The following is a 25,854-nucleotide window of genomic DNA, read 5'->3' on the forward strand; positions in this document are numbered from 1 at the left end:
GCTTAACTGACAGTGTATATGATGAGCATGCAAGAAGTGATGGGTGAATGGAACAGTGCAAGTTCGTTGTCATTGTGACATTCAAGATGATTGTCAATACCTTCACATTCCTCGTAGTTCTTTACTCGTTAAAGTAATTAAATCATCTCATTTTCACTCCCAACCATTTCTGGAATCTCCAAACCTGAGTACTTGAAACCACAGTGAGCAAAATAGTTATGAATTGTCTTGCTGTTTATTTTTTGTCAACTATCAGTGACCAAAATCACTGCTGTTTCAACAGAAACACTACAAAAGATGGTTAAAAACCAGTCACTCTGAGCACAGTGTGCTGTCATAACAGTCACACAAGTGCGACTGACTAATGCTAATTAGAAACTGTTCGGTAATGGTCTCCTGTCCCAATTAAGCAGCACAGTGTCCCAAATAAACGAAGGGAATCTTGACTATTTTAACTATTTAGTCAACACACATCAAAGTTGCTGGTGAACGCAGCAGGCCAGGCAGCATCTATTGGAAGAGGTACAGTCGACGTTTCGGGCCGAGACCCTTCGTCAGGACTAACTGAAGGAAGAGCTAGTAAGAGATTCGAGAGGGGGAGGGGGAGATCCAAAATGATAAGAGAAGACAGGAGGGGGAGGGATGGAGCCAAGAGCTGGACAGTTGATTGGCAAAAGGGATATGAGAGGATCATGGGACAGGAGGCCCAGGGAGAAGGAAAAGGGAGAGGGGGGGGAAACTCAGAGGAAGGGAAACCCCTTTCTTTTTAAAAAAAAAAGGACATCTCCCTCATCCTGGAATGAAGAGCCTCATCCTGAGAGCAGATGCGGCGGAGACGGAGGAATTGCGAGAAGGGGACGGCATTTTTGCAAGAGACAGGGTGAGAAGAGGAATAGTCCAGATAGCTGTGAGAGTCAGTAGGCTTATAGTAGACATCAGTAGATAAGCTGTCTCCAGAGATAGAGACAGAAAGATCTAGAAAGGGGAGGGAGGTGTCAGAAATGGACCAGGTAAACTTGAGGGCAGGGTGAAAGTTGGAGGCAAAGTTAACGAGCTCAGCATGTGTGCAGGAAGCAGCACCAATGCAGTTGTCGATGTGGCGAAGGAAAAGTGGGGGACAGATACCAGAATAGGTTTGGAACATGGATTGTTCCACAAAGCCAACAAAAAGGCAGGCATAGCTGGAACCCATACAGGTGCCCATGGCTACACCTTTAATTTGGAGGAAGTGGGAGGAGCCAAAGGAGAAATTATTAAGAGTAAGGACTAATTCTGCTAGACAGAGCAGAGTGGTGGTAAAGGGGAACTGATCAGGTCTGGAATCCAAAAAGAAGCGGAGAGCTTTGAGACCTTCCTGATGGAGGATGGAAGTATATAGGGACTGGATATCCACGGTGAAAATAAAGCGGTGGGGGCCAGAGAACTTGAAATCATTGAAAAGTTTAAGAGCGTGAGAAGTGTCACGAATATAGGTAGGAAGGGATTGAACAAGGGGGAATAAAACATGTCGAGGTATGCAGAAATGAGTTTGGTGGGGCAGGAGCAAGCTGAGACAATAGGTCTACCAGGACAGGCAGGTTTGTGGATCTTGGCTAGGTGGTAGAAACGGGAAGTGTGAGGTGTGGGAACTATAAGGTTGGTAGCAGTGGATGGGAGATCCCCTGAGCGGATAAAGTCAGTGATGGTGTGGGAGACAATGGCCTGGTGCTCCTTAGTGGGGTCACGATCGAGGGGTAAATAAGAGGAGATATCCGCGAGTTGTCGCTGTGCCTCGGCAAGGTAGAGATCAGTATGCCAGACTACAACAGCATCCCCCTTATCGGCGGGTTTAATAGTAAGGTTAGGATTAGTGCGGAGGGAGTGGAGAGCAGAGCGTTCGGAAGGAGTAAGGTTGGAATGGGAACAAGGTGCGGTGAAGTCGAGATGGTTGATGTCTCGTCGGCAGTTAGCAATAAAGAGATCCAGAGTGGGATGTCCATGAAGAGGAGGGGGGGTTGAAGATGGGAGAAGGGGTCATCAGTGGGGGTGGAAGAGTCCTTGCTGAAGAAGTAGGCTCGGAGACGGAGTCGTGTTTGCGTTTAACTATTTAGTTCTTGTTCTTTAAGAGTTGTCCCAAATAAGTAAATGGCCCAATTAACTGGAATCCACTGTACAAAATAAACAGATACAGAATCTCTGGGCCGGGGGGAGGTGGAGGAAGATGGGAAGACACAGAAAACATTCAGCAAGTCAAACAACATACATGAAAAGAGAAGGTTAACATTTCAGTTATAAGATTTAAATTATAAGGCCCTTTGTGTTTCATATTTGTTGATTGTTGAATCTTGATGCTTTCACATTTCAAAGGTTCTTTGGAAGGCAAGAATGAGACAGAACTTACTATTAAGCAATTTTGTTAAGTATTACAAAAACATTAGTGGTCATCTCGTACTCCGGCTGGAGATAAAATTCCAGTGATAACAATTAACCTATTAAATAGCCAGATTCAAGTGGCAGAACAATTGCTACAGAAAAACAAGACTCTTCTAGAAAACTACAGAAGCAACTCTACCTTGATTGCTGGAAAATTTACTGAACAATTACTTGTATATAGATGATTATATGAAAGTACAAGCGAGCATAGGAGAGTTAAACTACAAAGAAAATACAAGTAAAACAAAAATTCTACACCCAACACAATTATATACAGTTATTTTAAATATAGGTGGATTTTCAAGAATAAGTATTAGTGAGGTACCTACTATATGCCAGTTATTTTTACACTTCTATTTTTGATGTTCCCTCATAAACATAAGTACAGTATTTAATTATGTAAAATATTTTGTTTCAACTGCAGAAGCAAGAGATGTTTGTGGGGCTGAATACTTTAAATGAAAATCTGTTGAGAGATTTCCTGTAGGTAACTAATTAACAAAAAAGGAGAAGCATTAATAGATGGCTTAATTTAGTAACTGAATATGAGTGGATCTGCAGCATGTGCATTGTGATTTATCACTGAAGAGACATCCGTTGGTTAAGTTGACTTTTGCACACTGTATAAGTTGCAGGTGTTAATTGCTTCAGCACCCCAAGCTCACTCGCTGGGATCACATTGAACTTCAATCTTGTTGCTGACTTCAGATTGGTACATGCTTTAGAACAGCTATACTGACACCCTGCTGAGACTGTTTTCAGAGATTTCATGGCATACCCATCTCCATGTTACAGTAAAGTGCAAGTGGACCTGATGCTGTAGAATCATAGTAAACTTCCATTTTGGTTATTCTTTGTCAAGTTGAAGACTAGAGGTACCCACTTGTGTTGGAATGGGTTTGTCAGAAAACTGTTCACCTATTATGTTGAGCATCATCTTCCTTTGAATGATAAAATAAATGTTTTTGCACACATATATTCCAAAATAATATAAAAATTAGTCCCTTAGCGTTAGTACTGGTGTCATCGTCCAATCTGAGATTCAACATAGTATGTTTTTTTAAAAAAAATATATAGTTAACAGTATTGTTCCTGAGTCAGCTATTAGTACAATGTTATCAGCATATCTGATGTTATTTATATTATGGCCTCCAATTGTGAATCTTGTGATGTCTTCGATACTTCTCAAGATGAATAAGTCTGGCGAAAAGACACAACCTTGCCTGACTCCTCTCATGAGGATTCACAATTGGAGGCCATAATATAAATAACATCAGATATGCTGATGACATCGTACTAATAGCTGACTCAGAAACAAAACTTCAAGAACTACTCACTATAGTGGCAGTAGAAAGTAATCGCAGAGGCCTCTCAATCAACACCAAGAAGACAGAAGGCATGGTCATCTCCAGAAAGACAAACATCCCACAACGTGTGATCAAGATTCTAAATACAAACATCAAACAAGTTAACAAATTCATATATCTTGGCAGCCTAATAACAAGTGATGGCAGGTGCGACACAGATATCAAGTACAGAATAGCAATGGCGGAAGAAGCTTTCCAAAAAGTGAAGACCATATTAACAGACAGAAAGATGAGCACGTACACTAGAAACAGAATACTGCGGTGCTACATTTATTCTATCCTGACTTATGGAACTGAATGCTGGACCATTTCTCCAGCAATGGAAAAGAGACTAGAAGCAGCAGAATTATGGTTCTACAGGAGAATGTTAAAAATATCATGGACCACACACACATCAAATGAAGAAGTTCTCAGAAGAGCCCAAGCAGTTCGGTCACTCATACCAACAATAAGAGAAAGACAACTCAGATTCCTAGGACACATCATGTGGAAAGATGAACTAGAAAAACTCATACTCTCTGGAAAGATCGAGGGGAGCAAACCTAGAGGAAGATCTCAGCTTATGTACATCAAAAGCCTAGCCAGGTGGCTACACATTGAGGAAATGGAAGTCATCTAAAGAATGAGGGATAGATCTATATGGAAAACCATGGCCACAAATGTCCGCATCAGATATGGTACCTAGACAGACAGACATAGTTAACAGCTTTTAATAGTTACTTGAAGTTCAAGTTTATTACCATCTGACTACATGAAGCAATGTTCCTTTGGACCACAGTGCACACACACAACATACATCACACACAGCACATAAACCAAAATATTATACTATAATTAAGTTCATAAAATATAATTAAATATGCATGTAGTAAAGTGCAGCGCAGGTGAACAGTATAGAAAACAGCTCACTGGTAACTGGTAAAGTGACAAGACCTTGGTGTTGGTAGGGTATTCATTAGTCTCAGAGCCCGAAGGAAGAAGCTGTTACCTAGTCTAGCAGTCCAGTCCTGATGTTCCTGTACCTCCTTCCTGACAATAGTGGGTCAAAGAGGTTGTGGGATGGGTGGTGGGGATCTTCAACAACGCTTTGAGCTGTTCGTATACAATCTTCCAGAAAAAGTCACATAGGGGAGGGAGAGCCTTATGATCCTCTCAGTGGTTTTTACTGTTCTCTGTAGGGTCTTGTGGTCTGATACTTGCATCTTCTGTACCACACAATGATACAGTCAGACAATGGACACTCGAAAGTGCTTCTGTTCTTGGCAGATGCAGGATTTTGCAGGCTTCAACAGGGATATCAAAGTTTGATATATTCTTGCTGTAAAATACCCTGGTTTATTGCTTAGTTATAAATGAAATTTTAACAGCAAGCTAGAGTTATAATTATTGTCTTACACCCTTACAAGCTCTTTAAATATTGTATATTTAATTCCCTTAAATCTTTATTTCAAAATTTGTGACAGTGGAAAAGTATGTATGGAACCAGAGGAGGTAGCAGGGGTACTTAAAGAATACTTTGCTTCAGTATTCACTACTGAAAAGGACCTTGGCAACTGTAGGGATAACTTACAGCGGACTGAAAAGCTTGAGCATATAGACATTAAGAAAGAGGATGTGCTGGAGCTTTTGGAAAGCATCAAGTTGGATAAGTCACTGGGATCAGACAAGATATACCCCAGGCTACTGTGAGAGGCAAGGGAGGAGATTGCTGAGCCTCTGGCAATGATCTCTGCATCAACAATGGAGATGGGAGAGGTTCCGGAGGATTATAGGTTTGCAGATGTTGTTCCCTTATTCAAGAAAGGGAGTAGAGATAGCCCAGGAGATCATAGACCAATGAGTCTTACTTCAGTGGTTGGTAAGTTGATGGAGAAGATCCTGAGAGGAAGGATTTATGAACATTTGGAGAAGCATAATGTGATTAGGAATAGTCAACATGGCTTTGTCAAAGGCAGGTCGTGCCTTACAAGCCTGACTAAATTTTTTAAGGGTGTGGCTAAACACATTGATGAAGGTAGAGCAGTAGATGCAGTGTATATGGAAGTCAGCAAGGCATTTGATAAGGTACCCCATGCAAGGCTTATTGAGAAAGTAAGGAGGCATGGGATCCAAGGGGACCTTGCTTTGTGGATTCAGAATTGGCTTGCCCACAGAAGGTAAAGAGTGGTTGTAAGATGGGTCATATTCTGCATGGAGGTCGGTAACCAATGGTGTGCCTTAGGGATCTGTTCTGGGAACCCTTTTCTTCGTGATTTTTATAAATGACCTTGATGAGGAAGTGGAGGGATGGGTTAGTAAATTTGCTGATGACACAAAGGTTGGGCATGTTGTGGATAGTGTGGAGGGCTGTCAGGGGTTACAGCGGGACATCAATAGGGTGTAAAACTGGGCTGAGAAGTGACAGATGCAGTTCAATCCAGATAAGTGTGAGGTGGTTCATTTTGGTAGGTCAAATATAATGGCAGAATATAGTATTAATGGTAAGATTCTTTGCAGTGTGGAGTGTTACGTAACCGGCAACAATGAATATTAATCGAGACGGGTTATATAAAAACAACCAAACATTTATTAAACACGTATAAATGATAAGGAGAAAAAAAACAAAGGAAAACTTTAACCGGAGGTTGACAAGTACGCAGCCGTTCATCAACTCCACTCGGCTCTGGTTCTTAAAGTGTTAAATGCGAAAACAGTTCTTAAAGCGATACAGTCAGATACAGTTCTTAAAGAGATAACTTCGAAAGTCCAACAGTTTTACACATTCAATTGGGAGAGACTTCTCTGGAGAGCGATTTCTTCACCGACGCACCTTTACTGCTGGTTCCGTCCACAGGATTCCCAATGCCAAAAATAAACAGTTTAAATCAACTGACCTTAAATTCCTTCAGAGAGAGAGAGAGAGAGCCTTTTTGCATGAACTCATTGCGCTATTGAGTTATCTCAATGCAGGTTCTCTTCAACGAAGACTCAATAAGGTCAATCCTTTATTAAACTGCCAAACGATGCTGACTTCTCTCGATCCTTCACTTCGATGAATTCTTCACTCTCCCTTCAAAACTGTCGGAATTGAGTAAATTGGCACTTCCAGCCACAAATTTCCAGTCCGAATACAATATCTTGTAAGAGAACGCACCTTCTGTTTTAAAAATGAAACTGCATCACAAAAACAACCACGCAACAGAAATGGAGGCACAACATGTTCTACCTGGAGATCTACAAACTCACAAACCTACTGCGTCACCTGAGTTAGGTCCTCAGAAATCTTGACACCCAGGAACTTGAAGCTGCTCACTCTCTCCACTTCTGATCTCTGAGGATTGGTATGTGTTCCTTCGTCTTATCCTTCCTGAAGTCCACAATCAGCTCTTTCATCTTACTGACGTTGAGTGCCAGTTTGTTGCTGCGGCACCACTCTACTAGTTGGCATATCATACTCCTGCACGCCCTCTCGTCACCACCTGAGATTCCACCGACAATGGTTGTATCATCTGCAAATTTATAGATGGTATTTGAGCTATGCCTAGCTGCACTGTCATGTGTATACAAAGGGTAGAGCAGTGGGCTAAGCACACACCCCTGAGGTGCACCAGCGAGGAGGAGATTGTGGTCTTCCACTTAGGAGGTCAGGGATCCAATTAAGAGGGAGGTACAGAGGCCCAGGTTCTGCAACTTCTCAATCAGGATTGTGGGAATGATGGTATTGAATGTTGAGCTAGAGTCGATGAACAGCATCCTGACGTAGGTGTTTGTGTTGTCTAGGTGGTCTAAAGCCGTGTGGAGAGCCATTGAGATTGCTTCTGCAGTTGACCTGTTGTGGCGATAGGCAAATTGCAATGGGTCCAGGTCCTTGCTGAGGCAGGAGTTCAGTCTAGCATAACCAGCCTCTCAAAGAATTTCATCACTGTAGATGTGAGTGCTACTGGTCGATAGTCATTAAGGCAGCTCACATTATTCTTCTTAGGCCCTGGTATAATTGTTGCCTTTTTGAAGCAAGTGGGAACTTCCGCCTGTAGCAGTGAGGTTGAAAATGTGTTCTCAAGTGTTATATGGGCGTTAGCACTGATAAAAATTCTCAGCCTGAAACATCAACTGTTTATTTCTCACCCTCGATGCTGCCTGCCCTGCTGAGTTCCTTCAGATTTCCAGCATCTGCAGAATCTCTTGTTTATCATTTGGGCCCTTCCTACAAAGAAAGGTTAAGCAATTCTGCCTCTGTGTTTTTATCCTTTTCTTTACCCATTCACAGTTTTGTTAGCTCTCGCAGCTTTACTTATTTCTCAATATATATTGTCCATATATGAAGAGAAGGTCCTGACTGTTGTAAGTTCTGTTTCCCGTCTTGTGACTACAGAAATTTTGTGGAAGTGTTATCAGAATATGGTCATTGGTGCAGTATGACATGCAGTTAGGGATGAGAATTAATTGCTGTCCTTGTCATGGTTATTCATGTCTTTGGGATGAATTAAAATTAAAGGCAATGCTGAACATAATATTGGCAACAAACCTCCGCAGAGTGAACCAATTTTGCTTTTATTTTATACTCATTCCTCTAAGTGACAGGCAAAAGTTGTATTTTTAAATAGCTTGCAACATACATGTTTTGGTAAGGGTTAAATTGGTGGGTTGCTGGTGGCATGGCACAAAGGGCTGGAAGGGCCTTTTTCACGCTGCATCTCTAAATAAATAATTTGTAAAAAAAATCCCACTGACAGCAGTGGATTCCTGGGTTCTGAACTATAATCCATCCCTCGGGCTGTGCCAATTCCATTAGTTAACATTTATTTCAGAAAAAAGTGCATAATAGGACACTCCTCCCCCACCCCCTCACTTACCCTTCTCTCCCCTACTCAACTCCCAGGTGATCATCTTGAGTCTCTTTTCTTCCAGGACCTGCTTGGGCGATGATTCGGTTTAGCTTTATTCTTGGTTGTTGATACATAGCTTAGGTTGGCTTGCACTTGATGACACTCGAGGCACTCTAGTACTTTCCGGCCAGTTCTGTGATGCCGCACTTGCCGTATTTCCTTCAATGCTGAAAACAATCTCTTTGTTCCTCTGTATGATCAGCTGCAAATTTGTGTGTGTTATGACCTAACACATGGAAAAGGATCAAAAGGTGCCTTGTGCTGTTTATGTTTAATGAAGTGCTATGTCATGTGCTCTGTTGGGCTGAAAATATCTCATCTCAATCCATTCATGTAACTGGAGAAAAAAAAAAAGCATGGTGTAGAGTATTGTGATTATTGACTGTGCAGAAGCATTACTTGTTGAATTCATACATAGCTGTTCAGTTTTGAAGTGGAAAAGTGTTGAGCAGCAGAATTTCTTCCTCTACATTGTTAAGATTGCTAGATTAGTTTTAATATGTGGCAGGTTTATTTTCATCAGTATTTATACTGTACTGTTCAGTGCCTAAGAGTTCTGATTTGCAGCTTAGTTGTGCACATAGTGATAAAAGGGAGCCTCTAAACAGCTAATGTGATGTCCGTGCACTGAATTTGTCACCTCAAATAGTTTTTATCCCTGGAGATCAAAATAGTCAAGTTCAAAGTATTTTCTGCAGGCGTGAGAAGTTTTAAAGGACAGCTTTTAAATTGTGCATTCTCACCCATCAACTGGTGTAGCATGAAACTTCTCTTACTCACCATAATGTTTAGTTCAGAGTCCCGGAAAAGTGCAGGAAACCAAGCTACACCGAGATCTAGTGTTTGGCAGCTTTAATCCCAATTTCAATTTGTGTGGCTTTGTTAATTTAGGTAAGAATGTTGTAAGGTTCTTTACAGGAGTGTAATTTTATTAAAAATGCTACTGAGCCAAATGTGATGGCCCATTAGTACAGCTTGTAGTACTGATGTACCACAGACCTCCAGCTACTCCGGTTCAATCCTGGTTTCTGGTGTTGTCTGTGTGGACTTTGCACATGCGGTTCACAGCTTAATTGGTTACTGTAAATTGCCCCTTGTGTGTAAGTGAACAGTGGAATCTGGGGAGAGTTGATAGGGGTCATTGTGGAATTAGTGTATATTGGTGTTTGATGGCTCATACCAACCTGGTGAGTGAAGGGCCTGTTTCTGTGCTCTGACTTTGACTTGTGGAACAATATCCACATTGTACCAGCTTATTCCACTGTCACTTTTTAATAAAGTTTCTTACAATCAACGTCTCTCATTCCTGAGACGTTGGTTTTGAGGTTGCCTTCTAGACAAGGGCCTGAGAGTTGTCACTACTAAACAAACCTTCCCCTCTCATTTCAGCATTCTGAACAGACTGTTCTCTCCACAACACACTGACTCTTTATTCATCTGCAGAACTGTGCTCCCCACCCTAACTTCCCCGTTTCTGAACTGTCCTTGGCTCCTATGGTATTCCATTGAAGCTCAATATAAACTTGAACTGCATGTTGTCTTTTGACCTACTCTGGACTCAACCTCAAGTTCAACAATGTCAAGTCATTACCATTGGCCTCTTTTTAATCAGGAATGATTAAAGGCTCAGATGTTCTGGAAGTGCTAGCAGTTTCTTGTGTAACTGTTTGCATTTGTCATCCTAACTGCAAGGAGGCTTGAAACTCTGGCTTATGATGGTGATTTCATGATTATGCTTTGAGCCTGGACCGCAGAGAAGCAACTGCCTGGAATTTCTTCCCAATGGTTAACGAGTAACCATTGCTAGGTTAATTGGAGAGAAAAAGTGGTTAAGGAAAGGGGCTAGCTTGAGGTAATATAGACAACCCCCATGTCACAGGAGATTGGATTGATTAAAAACACGGTTTGATCAGTGATTTTTCTGTCATGTGAAGTCACATTATCTGTACATGTGTGCAGAAATGCACACTGAAAGTAAATAAATAATTTATTTATATACGCTATTCCCCACATAAATTCCATCAGGATAAATTACTGGGCAGTTTGTAAATTCTGCAAGGCTGAATTTCTGACAGCTGAAAAATCATTCAAAGATTCAAGATTCAAAAAACTTTATTGTCATTCTAACCGTACATCAGCTCTGAGGGGCAGAATGAGACAGCGTTTCTCAGGAGCAGTGCAATCATAACATAACAAGCGCAACACTAAATAATAAGCATAACAATAAATAGTAAAACACAACAGCCACATGTCAGTTAAAATCAGTTATAAGTGTCCAGTGCAAGTTAAAAGTGTCCAAAGCAGAGTCAGGTAGAGCAGCTATTTAGCAGTCTGACTGCCTGTGGGAGGAAGCTGTTTAGTAGCCTTGTGGTTTTAGTTTTGATGCTCCTGTAACGTTTGCCTGATGGCAGAAGAACAAACAGTTCGTGGAGAGGGTGTGAGCGGTCTTTAATGATGTACCGTGTCTTCTGAAGGCATCGACTCTGAAAGAGGTCTTGGACAGAAGGTAGGGAGACCCCAATAACCTTCTCTGCTCCCCTAACCACCCTCTGCAAGGCTTTTTTGTCAACAGCACTGCAGCTGGAGTACCAGGTTGTGATGCAACTCTCAACCACGCCTCTGTAGAATGTAGTTAAGATGTTAGTGGGGAGTGATGCTTGTTTAAGCTTCCTCAGAAAGTGCAATCTCTGCTGGGCCCGTTTCACAATCCCAGTGGTGTTCCTGGACCAGGTGAGATTGTCCGAGATCTGCACCCCAAGGAACTTGATGTTTTCCACTCTCTCTACTGTGGAGCCGCTGATGCTGAGGGGTGTGTGCTCAGGCTGAGACAGTCTGAAATCGACGATCATGTCCTTGGTTTTGGTGACATTAAGCATCAAGTTGTTATCCCTGCACCAGCTCTCTAGGTGTTTGATCTCAACCCTGTACATTGTTTCATCATTTTTGCAGATGAACCCCACCACTGTGGTATCATCTGCAAATTTAATGATCAGGTTCTCCTTGAATCTGGCTGCACAGTCATATGTTAGCAGTGTAAACAGCAATGGGCTAAGCACACAGCCTTGTGGGGATCCAGTGCTCAGTGTGATGGAGTCGGAGATGTTCCTGCCAACACGGACTGACTGTGGTCTCTCTGTCAAGAAATCCAGAATCCAGTGACACATGGCAGTGCTAAGGCCAAGCAGCGACAGTTTCTCCACTAGTCTCTGTGGGATGATGGTTTTGAACGCTGAACTGAAATCAATGTACAGGATTCTGGCATAAGTGTCTTTGTTGTCCAAGTGAGAGAGAACTGTGTGCAGTGTGGTGGATATTGCGTCCTCCGTAGAGCGATTTGGACGATAAGCAAACTGTAGAGGATCCAGCGATGAGGGGAGGCTGGCTGTGATATGAGGCTTGACAAGTCATGATAGTAAGGTTGCCGTTATACATATTTTGAAATAATTTATTTTGAACATAAGAAATAGGAGCAGGAATAGGCCATCTGGTCCATCGAGCCTTTTCTGCCATTCAATAAGATCATGGCTGATCTGGCCATGGACTTGTCTCCACCTACCTGTCTTTTTCTCCATAACTCTTAAATTCCCTTACTATGCAAAAATCTATCTAACCTTGTCCTAAATATATTTACTGAGGTAGCCTCCACTGCTTCATTAGGCAGAGAATTCCACAGATTCACCACTCTCTGGGAAAACTAGTTCCTCTTCATCTCCATCCAAAATTTACTCCCCCAAATCTTGGTTATGTCCCCCTAGTTCTAGTCCCACCTACCAACCTTTCTGCCTCTATCTTATCTATCCCTTTCATAATTTTATATGTTTCTATAAGGTCAACTCTCATTCTTCTGAATTCCAGTGAGTACAGTCCCAGGCGACTCAATCTCTGCTCATAGTCTAGCCCCCTCATCTCTGGAATCAACCTGGTGAACTTCTGCTGTACCATCTCCAGGTGCAGCCTCACCAATACGCTGTACAGTTGCAGCATAACCTCCCTGCTTGGAAGTTCAATCCGTCTAGCAATGAAGGCCAACATTCCATTTGCTGCCTTGATAGCCTGCTGCACGTGCAAACCAACCTCTTGTGCTTCATGCACAAGCACTCCCAAGTCCCTCTGCACAGCAGCATGCTGCAGTGTTTTACCATTTAAGTAATAATCTGCTCTTTCATTTTTCCTTCTGAATTGGATGACCTCACATTTACCAACATTGTATTCCATCTGCCAGACCCTTGCCCACTCACCCAACATATCTTTCTCTCTCTGCAGACTCTCCGTATCTTCTGCACAATTTGCTTTTCCACTCAATTTAGTATCATCAGTAAACTTAGATACACTACACTCGGTCCCCTCTTCCAGATTGTTAATGTATATCTTGAACAGCTGCAGGCCCAGCACCGACCCCTGTGGTACACTGCTCACTACTGATTGCCAACCAGTGTAATACCTATATACCCAACTCTCTGCTTTCTATTAGGCAACCAATCGTCTATCTATGCTAATACATCATCTCCAACTCTATACATCCTTATCGAAAAGTCTTTTATGCGACACCTTATCAAACGCCTTTTGAAAATTCAAGTAAATAACGTTCACCTGTTTCCCTCTGTCCACTGCGCGCATTATATTCTCAAAGAACTCCAGTAAGCTTGTCAAACAGGACCTGCCTTTGCTGAATCCATGCAGTGTCTGCCCGATGGATTGACTCCTTTCCAGATTCCTCGCTATTTAGTGATAGCTTCAAGCATTTTCCCAGCTACAGATGTTAAACTAACTGGCCTATAGTTACCTGCTTTTTGCCTATATCCTTTTTTTGAACGGTGGCGTGACATTGGCCGTCTTCCAATACGCCGGGGCGCGTCCAGAGAATGTTGGCAAATTATCACCAAAGCCTCTACTATAACTTCTACCATTTCTTTCAGTAGCATGGGTTGCATTCCATCAGGACCAGGGGACTTATCCATCTTCAGGCCCACAAGTTTGCTTAGCACTACCTCTTTAGTGATAGATATTGTACCGAGATACTTACCTTCCATCACATCCACAACGTGTCTCTTGGGCATGTTAGACGTGTTCTCCACCGTGAATGCCGACACAAAATAGGCATTCAAAGCCTCGGCCATTTCCTCATTGCCCAATATCAATTCCCCCCTCTCGTCCTCCAAGATCCTACGTTCACTTTGGACACCCTTTTCCGCTTTTTATAATTATAAAAGCTTTTACTATCCATTTTTATATTTTGTGCTAGTTTGTTTTCATAATTTATCTTCTCTTTCTTTATTGCTCGCATTTTTGGTTTGTTTTTTTTTGGTGTGTGCCTGCTTGCGTGCGAGTCTGTGCGTCTGTGTGTCCGTGATGTATTTTTCATGGCTTTTTACAAGGCGTGGAGCGAGAGAGAGACTGTGTGGCATGCCACTCCTCACACAGACATTTTTGCGGTATTTTTCCCTTTACTTTACGAGGTCGAGTTGCGATCTCGACACTCAACCCGGCACGGATGGAAAGCGTACTCGGGAGTGGACCCGACTAGTTTTGAACCCGGAAACTTCCGCTCCCGGATCCAGCACCGATGTCATTGCGCCATCAGCCAGTCCATGCTTTTTGGTTTTTAAGGTCTTCCCAATCTTCCAGTTTCCCACTACTTTTGGAAACTTTGTATGCACAAGCTTTTAGTTTGATGCCTTTTATTTCCTTAGTTATCCAAGGCTGGCTCTCTGCACCCTTACTGTTCTTGCTTTTAACTGGAATATCCTTTTGTTGAGCACCGTGAAAAATCTCTTAAGTCTTCCACTGCTTCTCAACTGTCTCACAATGTAGCCTATGTTCCCAGTCTACACTAGCCAAATCCTCCCTCATCCCATTGTAGCCTTCATTGTTCAGGCATAATACACTGGTTTTAGATTGAGCTACTGCACCCTCCATTTGTATGAGAAATTCAATCATAATGTGATCACTGTTTCCAAGAGGATCCCAAACTACAAGTTTACCAGTCTCATTGCATAGGACCAGATCTAAGACGGCATGTTCCCTTGTAGGTTCAGTAATGTGCTGTTCAAGAAAGCCATCACGGATGCCTTCTATGAAGTCCTCCTCAAGACTGCCTTGACTAACTTGATTCACCCAATCTATGTGCAAACTTAAAGTCCCCCATGATACTGCTATTCCAATCTTGCGTGCCTCAGATATTTCTCTGTTTATTGCCTGTGCCACTGTCATGTTGTTATTCAGTGGCTGATAGACAACTCCCACCAGTGATTGTTTCCCCTTTACTATTCCTAATCTCTACCCAGATGGATTCAACATTCTGCTCCTTAGATCTTATATCATCTCTCGCTATAGTCCTGACTTCATCCTTAATTAAGAGTGCTGCCCCACCTCCCTTACCTTACTGCATAGACAATAGGTGCAGGAGTAGGCCATTCGGCCCCTAGAGCCAGCACCTTCTGTATTATCTGATAGCCTTGGATATTTAATTCCCAATCCTCTCCACCCTGCAACCACATTTCTGTAATGGCCACTAAATCATACCCCTTTGTACTGACTTGTGCCGCAAGTTCACTGATTTTGTTGTGAATACTACGGGCATTCAAATAAAGTCCCCTTGGACTCATTGTGCTTTTAAAATCGCGTAATCTTTTCCTCTTTTGCACTTGACTTTTCTGTACTCCACTCTTACTTTTCTCTTTTTTATCTTTTGCATTTTCTTTATCTTTATCCACACTTTTCTTTTTTATGTTATCCATACTTCTCCAATCTGTTGAACTCACCCCCTACTATTTAGTTTAAAGCCCTATCCACAGCCCTAGTTATGCAATTCGCTAGGATCCAGATCCCATCATAGTTCAGGTGGAGCTCAAAAAGTAAAATCATCGCCAGTTACAGAACTGCAAAGCTATTGCTGCATTTGTTTTGTATCATACATTTTTTATATATTTTTTGATCTCCTTTCGCTGTCCATCTCTTTCCTTCTTGAACTCATTTTGAGTTTAAGTTGTAGGATGGCACATCAAGGCAGCTGTTAGAGATACTGACTCATGGATGTGGAGAACTGGGTTCAATAATAACCTCCACTGCTGTCTGTGTAGAATTTGCACATACTCCCTTCCCCTCAAAAATATGGATTGTTTGGTTAATTGGCATTCGTAAATTGCCCTTACTGTGTGACTTGAAAGGAGTGGAGTGGAATTGATGTGAATCTGATGGAATCACAGATTACAAAAGCAAAGCTATTCACTGTTCCTTCCTGTACTTTATTTACTGATAAAGGTTGTTCCATAGCAACCTTTGCCCTGGCAAGTCAAGGGCTTATCTCGAAATTACAGTGGGTTCTGGTTCATTTGGTGAGTAGTTAAGTGGGGTAGCCACCACTGAGGATATGATTACCATCAGGAAGGAGGTACAGAAGCCTGAAGGTACACATTCAATGATTCAGGAACAGCTTCTTCCCCTCTGCCATCAGCTTTCTGAATGGATGTTGAACCGATGAACTCTACATCATTATGTTTTTATTTCTGTTTTTGTACTACTTGTTTAATTATTTAACTATTATAGATATATTTACTGAAATTCAGCTTTTCTTCCCCGTATGTTCTCATGAATTGCATTGTACCGCTGCCGCAAAGTTAACAAATCTCACAGCATATGCTGGTGATATTAAATCTCATTCTGATTATTTGGAACAACTCCTTTGTTAAAGAGAAATTTGTTAAGGTTTGTTAACTCCTTTGTTAAAGACGAATTGAGAAAATAGCTGGATTCCATTTGATTATTTGGGATAATATGCTGCTGAATTGGAGCAGGAGATTCTGACGAACGGTTTCTAAACAGCATCATTTTGTGCACATTGTATGGCTGTTAGACACTACACCTCCTTGAGCAAGAAGTTTTAAAATAGCGTCACTTGTGTGTTTATGTTTTAAAAATCAGTGATTTTTGTCACTGATAGTTGGTGAGTAATAAATAGTAGGACAATTCAGAACTGTTTTGCTCACTACAGTTTCAAGCATTCAGGTTTGGAGTTGCCAGACATGGCCATGAAGGAAAATGAAGCAATTTCATGACTTCCACAAGTTAGGAACTGCAAAGAATTTGAAGATATTGACAGTTATCTTCTGTGTTATAATTTAAATGAAGACTTGGAGGATGCGATGATAGAAAGCACTGTTTGAAGGCAGCCCACTATCTGCACTGATTTCATTTACAGTCAATCAAAGAAATACAGCAGTGCACACTGGATGAACTTCACCATCAATAGCTATTAAGAAGTAATACACAAATTTATAGTGCTATAGTAGTATTGGTAGTGTTCTAATTTGTTCGGTATTTCATTTAATACATAATTTGTTAAGGTAGTTTGTCTTTTTTATACTTTTTAAAAAAACTATCTCCATAAAACTGGGCTAATTGGGAAGCTGCTTAATTGGGCCAAAGTGAACTGGTCCTCATGTGTTGCAATGAACTATAGTGAGGTAAAGGGATTGCTCAAGATAGAGTGGCTCTTAAGAGGATGTTTTCTATAGTGGGGGCATCTAGGAATAGAGAGCACAGCCTCAAAGTAGCAGGACGTCCCTTTAGAGTGGTGGAATTCATTTCCAAGACAACTGTGGAGGCCAAGCAATTTGGTATATTTAAAGCAGAAGTTGATAGGTTCCTGATTAAGAAGAGTGTCAAAAGTTATGGGGCGAAGGCAGGACTATGTGGACGAGAGGGATAATATATCAACAATGATGAAATGGCAAAGCAGACTTCATGGGCTGAATGGCCTAATTCTGCTCCTATGTCTTATGGTCTTGCTGTTATGTGGTGAGCTTTCTAATACTGAGGAGAAAGAAGCCCATATCATATCTTCGCACTTGGCCTTCTTGCCCAAGCTGCCATGTCAGAGAAGGTTTCAAAAAAGAAAAGGTAGATAGAATGTATAAATTTTCTTATTTAATTTGTCTTTTTGTCTCTCACACAGGGAGGAAACAATGCGGGCCATACTGTGGTAGTGGATTCTGTGGAATACCACTTTCATCTTTTACCCAGTGGAATCATCAATCCCAATGCCATTGCATTCATTGGTAAGTTTTCATCTTCTTTTGCCTGCAGCTTGTGAGACCAATGAACTAGAGCAGAATTCCTCATCGTCTTCTGTTTTGTTGTGGGAGCTTCATTATCAGGGACTGCTGAAAAGATGGATTTTTGTGTATCAAATGGAGAAAATCTAGTGTTGCTGTGATCATTAACAGAATTGCCCCTGACTGAAAGGAATTTATGGCCTCTGTTGATTACATGTTCCACGCAGTAGTTTATAGATGTTGGCTTTTTGGCAGATGGTTGAGACCTTTTTTTTGCACCTTAAATAATTTCCCTTCTACTCTTTTTTGTCATCGACCAAAGCTACATTTAAAAAAGGCAGGATATACTCAGATCAGGAAACAGTAATATAATTACTGTTAAGTTAATACAGTTACTGTCATTCTATTTTCTTGTTTTCTTTTGTATCATGAAGGCCAAACATTGTCATTTTTTAAAATTAAAACTTGGGGAGTACTGAATTGTGAAGGAAATTTTGGCTTTAGTCTTTCAGTCCAATTTTTAAGAATAATATAATGGATATCAGGGCTGTAATTCAAATACATAATTGGGGGAAATAGTGGGGATAAGCTTCCACTAACTATTAAGTTGCATGCATCTTGTTACATACACCTGTTAGGGTACATTCTCCAGTTACCTTATAAGGTAACCGTAGCCTTCAGCCAGAAGCAGATGTCATCAGGTGGTTCCCAACCTTCAAGTGTTTCAACCCTTAACCACGACACTGTCCAGTTGGTGGGCCAGTGGTGGTGGTTAAATCACTGTCCATCTGCTCCTGGCTTCCAGCTTCCCTCCTCTCACCTACTCCAAATCCAACAAGAGGCTCGTTCTGCCTCTTCCCCCATACTATGAACTGCTTGTTTTTTTGCTCCTTTCGTCCAGGCCCAGATCTGACAACAACCGCCATGCTGATTTGGCTGGAAACCTCTGCAGCCAATCTCCACAGGGAACAACCATGCCTGCCATTCCTTGTCTTTACACTCCTGCACTAAGGGCTGATACTTCAAGGCCTTTCTTTCGATCCCCCGACAACCAAGTCCAGCTCTTGGCTTTCATGTACGGCTTAGGTCCGAAACCCAGCAAAACCATTTCTACTAACAGGAAGAAAGACAAAGGCGTGTAATGGTGCCTTAAGACTAGATGCATCAGGCAGAAGGGGCACATCAGCTGCCGTTGGCAGCTCATTTCGAAGGAAAACTCTCATCTCAAACCTCCATTGCCTAGAACAATATCCACTCATGGGGAAGACTTCAGGCGTAAACCCCGAGGAAAATATCCAGAGCTGGACTCCCTCAGGCAGTCGTACGTTGAGTTCAACGCTGACTGACTATTCCTGCAACATCACTGGTGCTAATCTATGTTAGTCTCTGCCATTCCTTTGGATTCATCAGCTGCGTGAAGGTGGGGAGCCTGCTGCATGGGAAACAGGTAGCTCTCCATGTCCTACTGCCCTGGTTTGCCCGTCACGTAGAGAGCTGGGACATCAATGGTCAACGTCGACCAACAGAAGGCCTCAGTTCAAATACTAACCATCTGAATTAGCAGAGTAGTGGAAGGTTTAAATTTCTGCAAACATGAAGCACTTGGACAAGGTGGAATTGAAGTTTTAGAATTGGATTTGGGAGAGTGAGCCATATAGACTGATATTAATGGATTTCCAACTTCCCACATTCTCCAAAGTATAGAAGTGAAACGTTGCAAATCTAAATGAAATTCTCTTTCGAGGAGCTATCAAAGGCATGACAACCCATTAATCTTCAGTGCTGTACTATACAATGGAATCAGACATTTTGATTTCTAACTGCAGCCAGCAGCAAGAAATTTGCATGTACTGTATGTTGCTGCTTTAAAACTGGTAGTCAATATTTTGTAATTAGATTGTACAAATATTTCATTAATCCTAATAAATAGTTTTCAGTCCATTAGAGCAGATCCTTTATCCAGAACTTTGAAAATTCATGTTGCAGACAGGTTAATTTATCATCTGAATTTATTGACACAAATATGAAAATCAGTGGGGAAATCAGTATGCAGCAATATTCTCTGCTCTCTTTTTGAAAAAGCTATGCAGAAAGATTCCTATTTTTAAAACACTGCCAAATTGTCATTTTTTGCAAATGCAGAGGAGACAATGCTGCAAAAAAAAATTGCATTCTTTGAAATCCAGATTTAACAATGGCCTTTATACTGCTCATGTTTATAAAAGATTTATATTGCAAGCCTCATTAAGTTGATGGGGATTTTAGTTATTTGAATCACGTGTACACAGTTGGAGCGTCTCTCGGGGTGTAGCCTTCCTATTAATAAAAAAAATCTACTCCTTTTATACAGGCTTATTGAAGGTTTATGTAGATTTCTGAGTGGAGATGATATTATGACCATTACATTCATGGCCATTCGTATCTAGAGTATGTTTTTTTTGATCTAGTTGAGTTTAATGCTCTTGTCTGCATTTCCTTTAGTAGTTTCCTATAATATTTATGTGAATGTTTCTATAGTTTCTTCATGCAAAGTGTTTATTTAGTGACTGGGATAATAAAATATTTAAAAGTTGAACTGTACAGGTAAGATGAGTTCAGTTCAATAAAAGAAACATTCCAGTTTAGGCCATCAGCTACTGCTTGAGAATCCACCCTTGAGCCCCACTGATTTGTCCTTAAGTTCCTCCCTGCACCTTTGAGCCCATAGGGCAGCAACCTTGCCATTTCTTTACGAGGACGAGTTGCTAGCTCAGCGCTCAACCTATCACAGCTGAAATTCTTGCAAGGAGCAGGCCAGATTCCAACCTGGGATGTATTGCTCCAAAGTCTAGTGAGGATGCCGCTACACCACCAGACATTTGGTTTACTTACAGTAATATAAATAGTTTTAGATAATCATAAAGTTGTAGAGTGCAAAAATGGGTTGTCCAGCTTGTCCACACCTTCCTTGATGCCTGTGTATGCTATTCCAATTTCCTGTTTGTCCTTTGCTCTCCAGATTTCTGTCCTGATGCCTTTAAAATATTGTATTTGCACCTGCCTCTACTAGTTTCTCTTGCAGCATACTCCATATAATTAGCACCCTTCTGTGTGTGGAGGGGAACACTGTCTCTCAGTTCTCTTAAATTTTCCCTCTTTCACCATAAACCTATGCCCTTCAGACATAAGACAACTCTATATATTTCCCTCATAATTTAATGAATCTCTGTAAGGTCAGCCCCAAGCCCAATGTTCCAGATCTGATACACAAAGGCATAGGAAAGTAAATAAGCAGATTTGTATTTTTGTTTACTGCTGCCTACTTAACCAAATTGAAAAGGTAATAACTTATCCCAGTAAGATCTGATTACTGTGCTCTGTACGTGATCGCCAATAGTCAATTCTCCTTGACAGCATGAGGTTTGTTCTCCTCAGGAACTTATCCAGAATTAATAAAGGTGTTTCTCAAGGAAAAGCTAATCAATAACCAGAGATGAGTAGTTGAATATGTGTTTCCATTCAACAGCATTGATTTACACCAAGCTTATTCTGCCCCTCCATTTTCTTCTATATTTTTATCATCTGGAAGTCAGAAAGGCCAATATTTACTACGTATTGCACTACTCCCATTGTATCCTTGGGGAAGGAGCTCCAGGATTTGCATACATTGATGAAAGAGGACTGGCAGTATACTTACCAATCAGGATGGTGTGTAACCTGGAGCGGAAGCTGGAGTTTTAATGGAGTTCACATGCACCTGAAGCCCAAGTCATAGTCATACAGCACAGAAACACACTCTTTATTGCACCGTGCCCATACTGACCACCAATTATTCTCTCTACACCATGAGTCCCCAACCTGGAGTCCATGGACTCCTTGTCTAATGGTATTGGCCCATGGCTTTAAAAAAAGGATGGGAACCCCAGATCTGTACTAATCTCATTTACCACTACTAGCACATCTATATAGAGTGCTGTCACAGGAAAGCAGCAGCCATCATCAGGAACCCTTACCATACACGTAATGCTCTCTTCTCACTGCTGCCATCAGGAAGAAGGTACAGGTTCAGGAGCAGTTATTACCCCTTAACCATTTGGCTCTTAAACCCTTGAGGATAACTTCACTCAACTTTACTTGCCCCATCACTGGACATCACATGTTCTGATATTTATTTTTATTTATAATTATTGTTTTTTTTTCTTTTGTATTTACGTAGATTGCTGTCTTTTGTACATTGGTTGTTTGTTTGCCCTGTTGGGTGCAGTCTTTCATTGATTCTATTATAGTTCTTGGATTTACTGAGTATGCCTGCAAAAAAAATCTCAGGGTTGTATGTGGTGGTATGTGTGTACTTTGATAATAAATTTACTTTGAACTTCATCGTATTCTATGCCTTTGTGATTTAAGTATCATGAGACTACCTGCCTCCAACGTTTTCTCAGATGCAACCTGATTGCAATGATCTTCTGGATGGGGAAAAAATGTTTCCTTGGTCAGTGCAGGTACACTTGCAACATTTAAGAGGCATTTTGATTGGGTAGGTGACAAAGAGGAAGAGCTTGGAAGGATATGGGCTGAATGCAGGCAGTTGGGACTAGCAGGGAGGATGCTGTGCTCAGCATGGACCAGTTGGGCCACAGGGCCTGTTTCCCTGCAGTATTCCTCTTTGACTCAGTGACCATCTTTTCCAACTCTTTCTCTCCTCACTTTAAATCTGTCATTCACGTTTTGTTCTGGGGGTGGGGGGATGGGAATCTCTCCCTGTCATGAACCAGAATTTTGGATACCATATCTCTATCAGATTCCTCTCACAGCCTCCTCTTGTCCAAGGAAAACAATCCCAACCTGTACAGCCTCTTTTCATAACTGAAATATTCCAAGCCAGGCAGTGTTTTGTAAATCTCCACTGCATCCTGCATGGTATCTTCATGCCCTTCCTGTAGTGTAACAACCACAACCAGACTGCGCACAGTGCTCCTGCTGTGGCCTAACAAAGTCACCCTTGGTTGTAAAGTAATGGGTTTTAGAAGTGCTGTCAGAGTAGGTTAGGTGGTGGTGAATTTCATTGCAGTCATTGTACCTTTCTGGTAGAGGAATTAATAGGTAAGATGTTGCCTTGGGTGCAGTCAACTCCTGGGTAGTGTTGTGCAGCTTGGGTTTGTTGGTGCAACACATCCAGTAGATTTCATCACATTCCTGATTTATGCCTTGTTAATAGTGAAAAGGCTTTGGGGAATCAGGAAATTGGATATTCGTGGTGACTCAGGATATCAATGGTGGGGTCTTAGTGATGGTAATGTTGTTGAATGTCAAGGATTGGTGATTTCTCCTGTTGGAGGTGGTCATTTCTAGCATTCTCAGTTGCATGAGTGCTATGTCACAAATCGTCCATGCCATAACAATGATTAGATTTGAGTAAATTAGTCCTGAAGAAGGGTTTTGGCCTGAAACTTTGACTATTTATTTCCATAGGTGCTGCCTGACCTGCTGAATTCTTCCAGCATTTTGTGTGTGTTGCTTTGGATCTCCAGCATTTGCAGAATTTCTCATGTGAATAGATTTGTGAATGAATAGATTTTGCTATATGTAGGCTTGAGATACTTCATTTGTTGAGGAGTTTAGATAGGATTTGAACTCCATAATTATCAATGAAACATCCTCATTTCTGGCTGAATGACAGAAGGAAGGTTACTGATGAAGCAGTCACAGATGGTTGACTTAGGAAACTCCTGCACTGATGTCCTGGGGCTCAGATGATTGACCACCTAACAATTACAGTCTTTTGTCCGCATTTCATTTTGTAAATGGAGAACAAGTATGTAATTTATTTATTAAAAATGCACTTTTGTTAACAAGCTACCTGTTTATGCCCTTTAGGTAATGGGGTTGTCATTCATTTACCTGGTCTCTTTGAAGAAGCCGCAAAAAATGTGAAGAAGGGAAAAGGTTGGTCCAGTGGATTTCGGGCTGATCTTGTAACTGAGCTATAAAGTAACTTGTTAGAATTTTCTCCTTTATGTCCATCTGAAACATTTTGTGTATGTTTCCTTCCAACAAAGAATGCAATTCAGTCTATATCAGCTCTTGAGAAATCCCATTAATACCCCTTGCCTGCTTTATTCCCTATAACCTATTCTCCTTCACATGCCTATTAACACTCCCAGTTCTCCTACCACCCTTCTGCACTGCGGGGTAATTTATGCTAGCTAGTCAGCCTACCAGTACTTGGGGGGGGGGGGGGGGTGAAAGCAGAAGTGTACCCAATGTAGTCAAAGACTGCTTACAAGCAGTAATGGAGGTTAGGGCTGAACTATGGGGTAGCAGACTCCCCTGCTGTACTGCACCATTTGTTGTTTTGAACACTGCTGCTCCAAGGGCTTTACTCCTGATTCTCTGGTCTATCCACATGATCCCTTGTTCTTGGCATCATTCTGGTAAATCTACTCTCTACAGTTTTTCTAAAGTGTTATTTCCAGATCTGAATGCCCATACTTCAGCTTGAGGTCTAACACTATTTTATCATTTACAATATTTTTCATACTTTGTACTCCCTGCCTGTATTAGCAACATCTAGGATCCCATATGTTTTCTTAAACAGCCTCATCAACTTTTAGCAACACCATCTCAGGGAACAACAGGGAGCTTTCCACATCCTGACTAATATCTCTCCTACATCCAAAATCATCTTTGTGGTTGTGGGCATTACTAATCGACTCTGTGTGCTGGTTTAGAAAATTGTATAACTTTATGTTCACCTTCAGGTCTTGAAGGTTGGGAGAACAGATTAATCATTTCAGACAGAGCTCATATTGGTAAGGGAAATCATTATTAAATTATTATTTTATCAATAATAATAAAATTAGCATTATTTTTATGTTTACCTTTGCTGCATAAAACTTTTAATAAAAGCTATGGTTATTGGATGCACTGATTATATTTTAGTTTAATGAGCTATTTTAGTGCTGTTAAATTTTCCTTCCATGAACATTTATCATATTCAATCTAAATTTGAAACCAGTGTGGTGGTGAGTGGGAAAGGTACTTAACTTCCTCCTGTTGATAATAAGTTCTCTTAGCCTATAAGTCTCAACTGGCCCAGGAAAAAAAAACTATTAATAGACTCTCTCAAGTGGTCAATGTCATTGTGCTTTATTAGAATTTGCTTTTTTAAAACTCTTATAACATCCATTGCTATTGCATGGGTTTTAATTCTGTGCCTGTTAAATAAATATCATGTTTCAGTTTAGTCCTCCTTCTCTTTTAACAAATTGATGAGACAAATTGGGACTCGGATCAAATGGATTATCGCAGTCTTTTTCCCAGGATTTTGTTTTTAGCCCATCACCCCTACTGGGGAATAGGCTCTTGACAGCAACTCGCCAGAGTCCTCTGTCCTGGGCCAGACTTTCAAGTTGTCCACAGGTGGCCATCTTTAAAGATCATTCCTGTCCCAGTGATGAGGTCTTTGGAGTTTCTGTTGACATTTCTGTAGCTCTGGGTTTTTATGGCATGAGTTTGCTCAACTTTCATTGCAGTGTTTGAGATGGGTTTTCTCCCCCAGGGTAGCAAGTCAAAAACCAGAGAGAGTAGGTTTAAGGTTGCGGGGGGGGGGGGGTGAATTTTAAAGAAGACCTGAGTGGCAAGATCTTCTACTCAGGGAGGTGGATTAATCTACTCTCTACGGATTTTCTAAAGTGTGATTTCCAGAACTGGATACCTATACTTCAGCTCAAGTCTTAATAGTGTTTTATGGTTTACCATATTTTCCCTGCATGTATTGGCAATATCTAGGATCCCATATGCTCTTTTCTTGAACAGTTTCGTCAGCTACTTGCAACACCATCTCAGGGAGCTTTCCACGTCCTGACCTATATTTGTTCTGCAAGGTGGTGTCATAGGAAGTGGTAGAGGCAGGTACAGTTAACACTGCTTAAAGGATATTTGAATAGGTACGTACACAGGATAGGTTTAGAAGGATATTGACCACACGCAGGAAAATGAGACTAGCTCGAAAGACTCTGTGGTTTGCATGGATGAGTAGAGCCTTTTTCTGTGCTGTACAACTCTATGGCAAGTTGGATCTGTGGCTACGTAGCCAGCTTGTAATTGTTGCAAACCTTATTAAAATTAGTTCACCAGGATAAAATAATCTCTGAGAGAAGTTGTTTGAAGTGATTT

The 25,854-nt window shown here is 41.3% G+C and overlaps 1 protein-coding gene across 2 annotated transcripts in view; it reads left to right on the plus strand.

Moving 5' to 3' along the window:
* adss2 (adenylosuccinate synthase 2) overlaps positions 1-25,854 on the plus strand; it is a 128,768-nt gene that overhangs the window by 53,511 nt on the left and 49,403 nt on the right. For both annotated transcript variants that reach the window (XM_072264832.1, XM_072264833.1), the window contains exons 2-4: positions 17,598-17,700; positions 23,554-23,622; positions 24,438-24,488. In XM_072264832.1, coding sequence (XP_072120933.1) covers positions 17,598-17,700; positions 23,554-23,622; positions 24,438-24,488 — 223 coding nt within the window. The remainder of the gene's footprint in view (positions 1-17,597; positions 17,701-23,553; positions 23,623-24,437; positions 24,489-25,854) is intronic.

This window comes from Mobula birostris, chromosome 8 (assembly GCF_030028105.1).
Source record: "Mobula birostris isolate sMobBir1 chromosome 8, sMobBir1.hap1, whole genome shotgun sequence".
In the NCBI taxonomy this organism is placed as follows: domain Eukaryota; kingdom Metazoa; phylum Chordata; class Chondrichthyes; order Myliobatiformes; family Myliobatidae; genus Mobula; species Mobula birostris.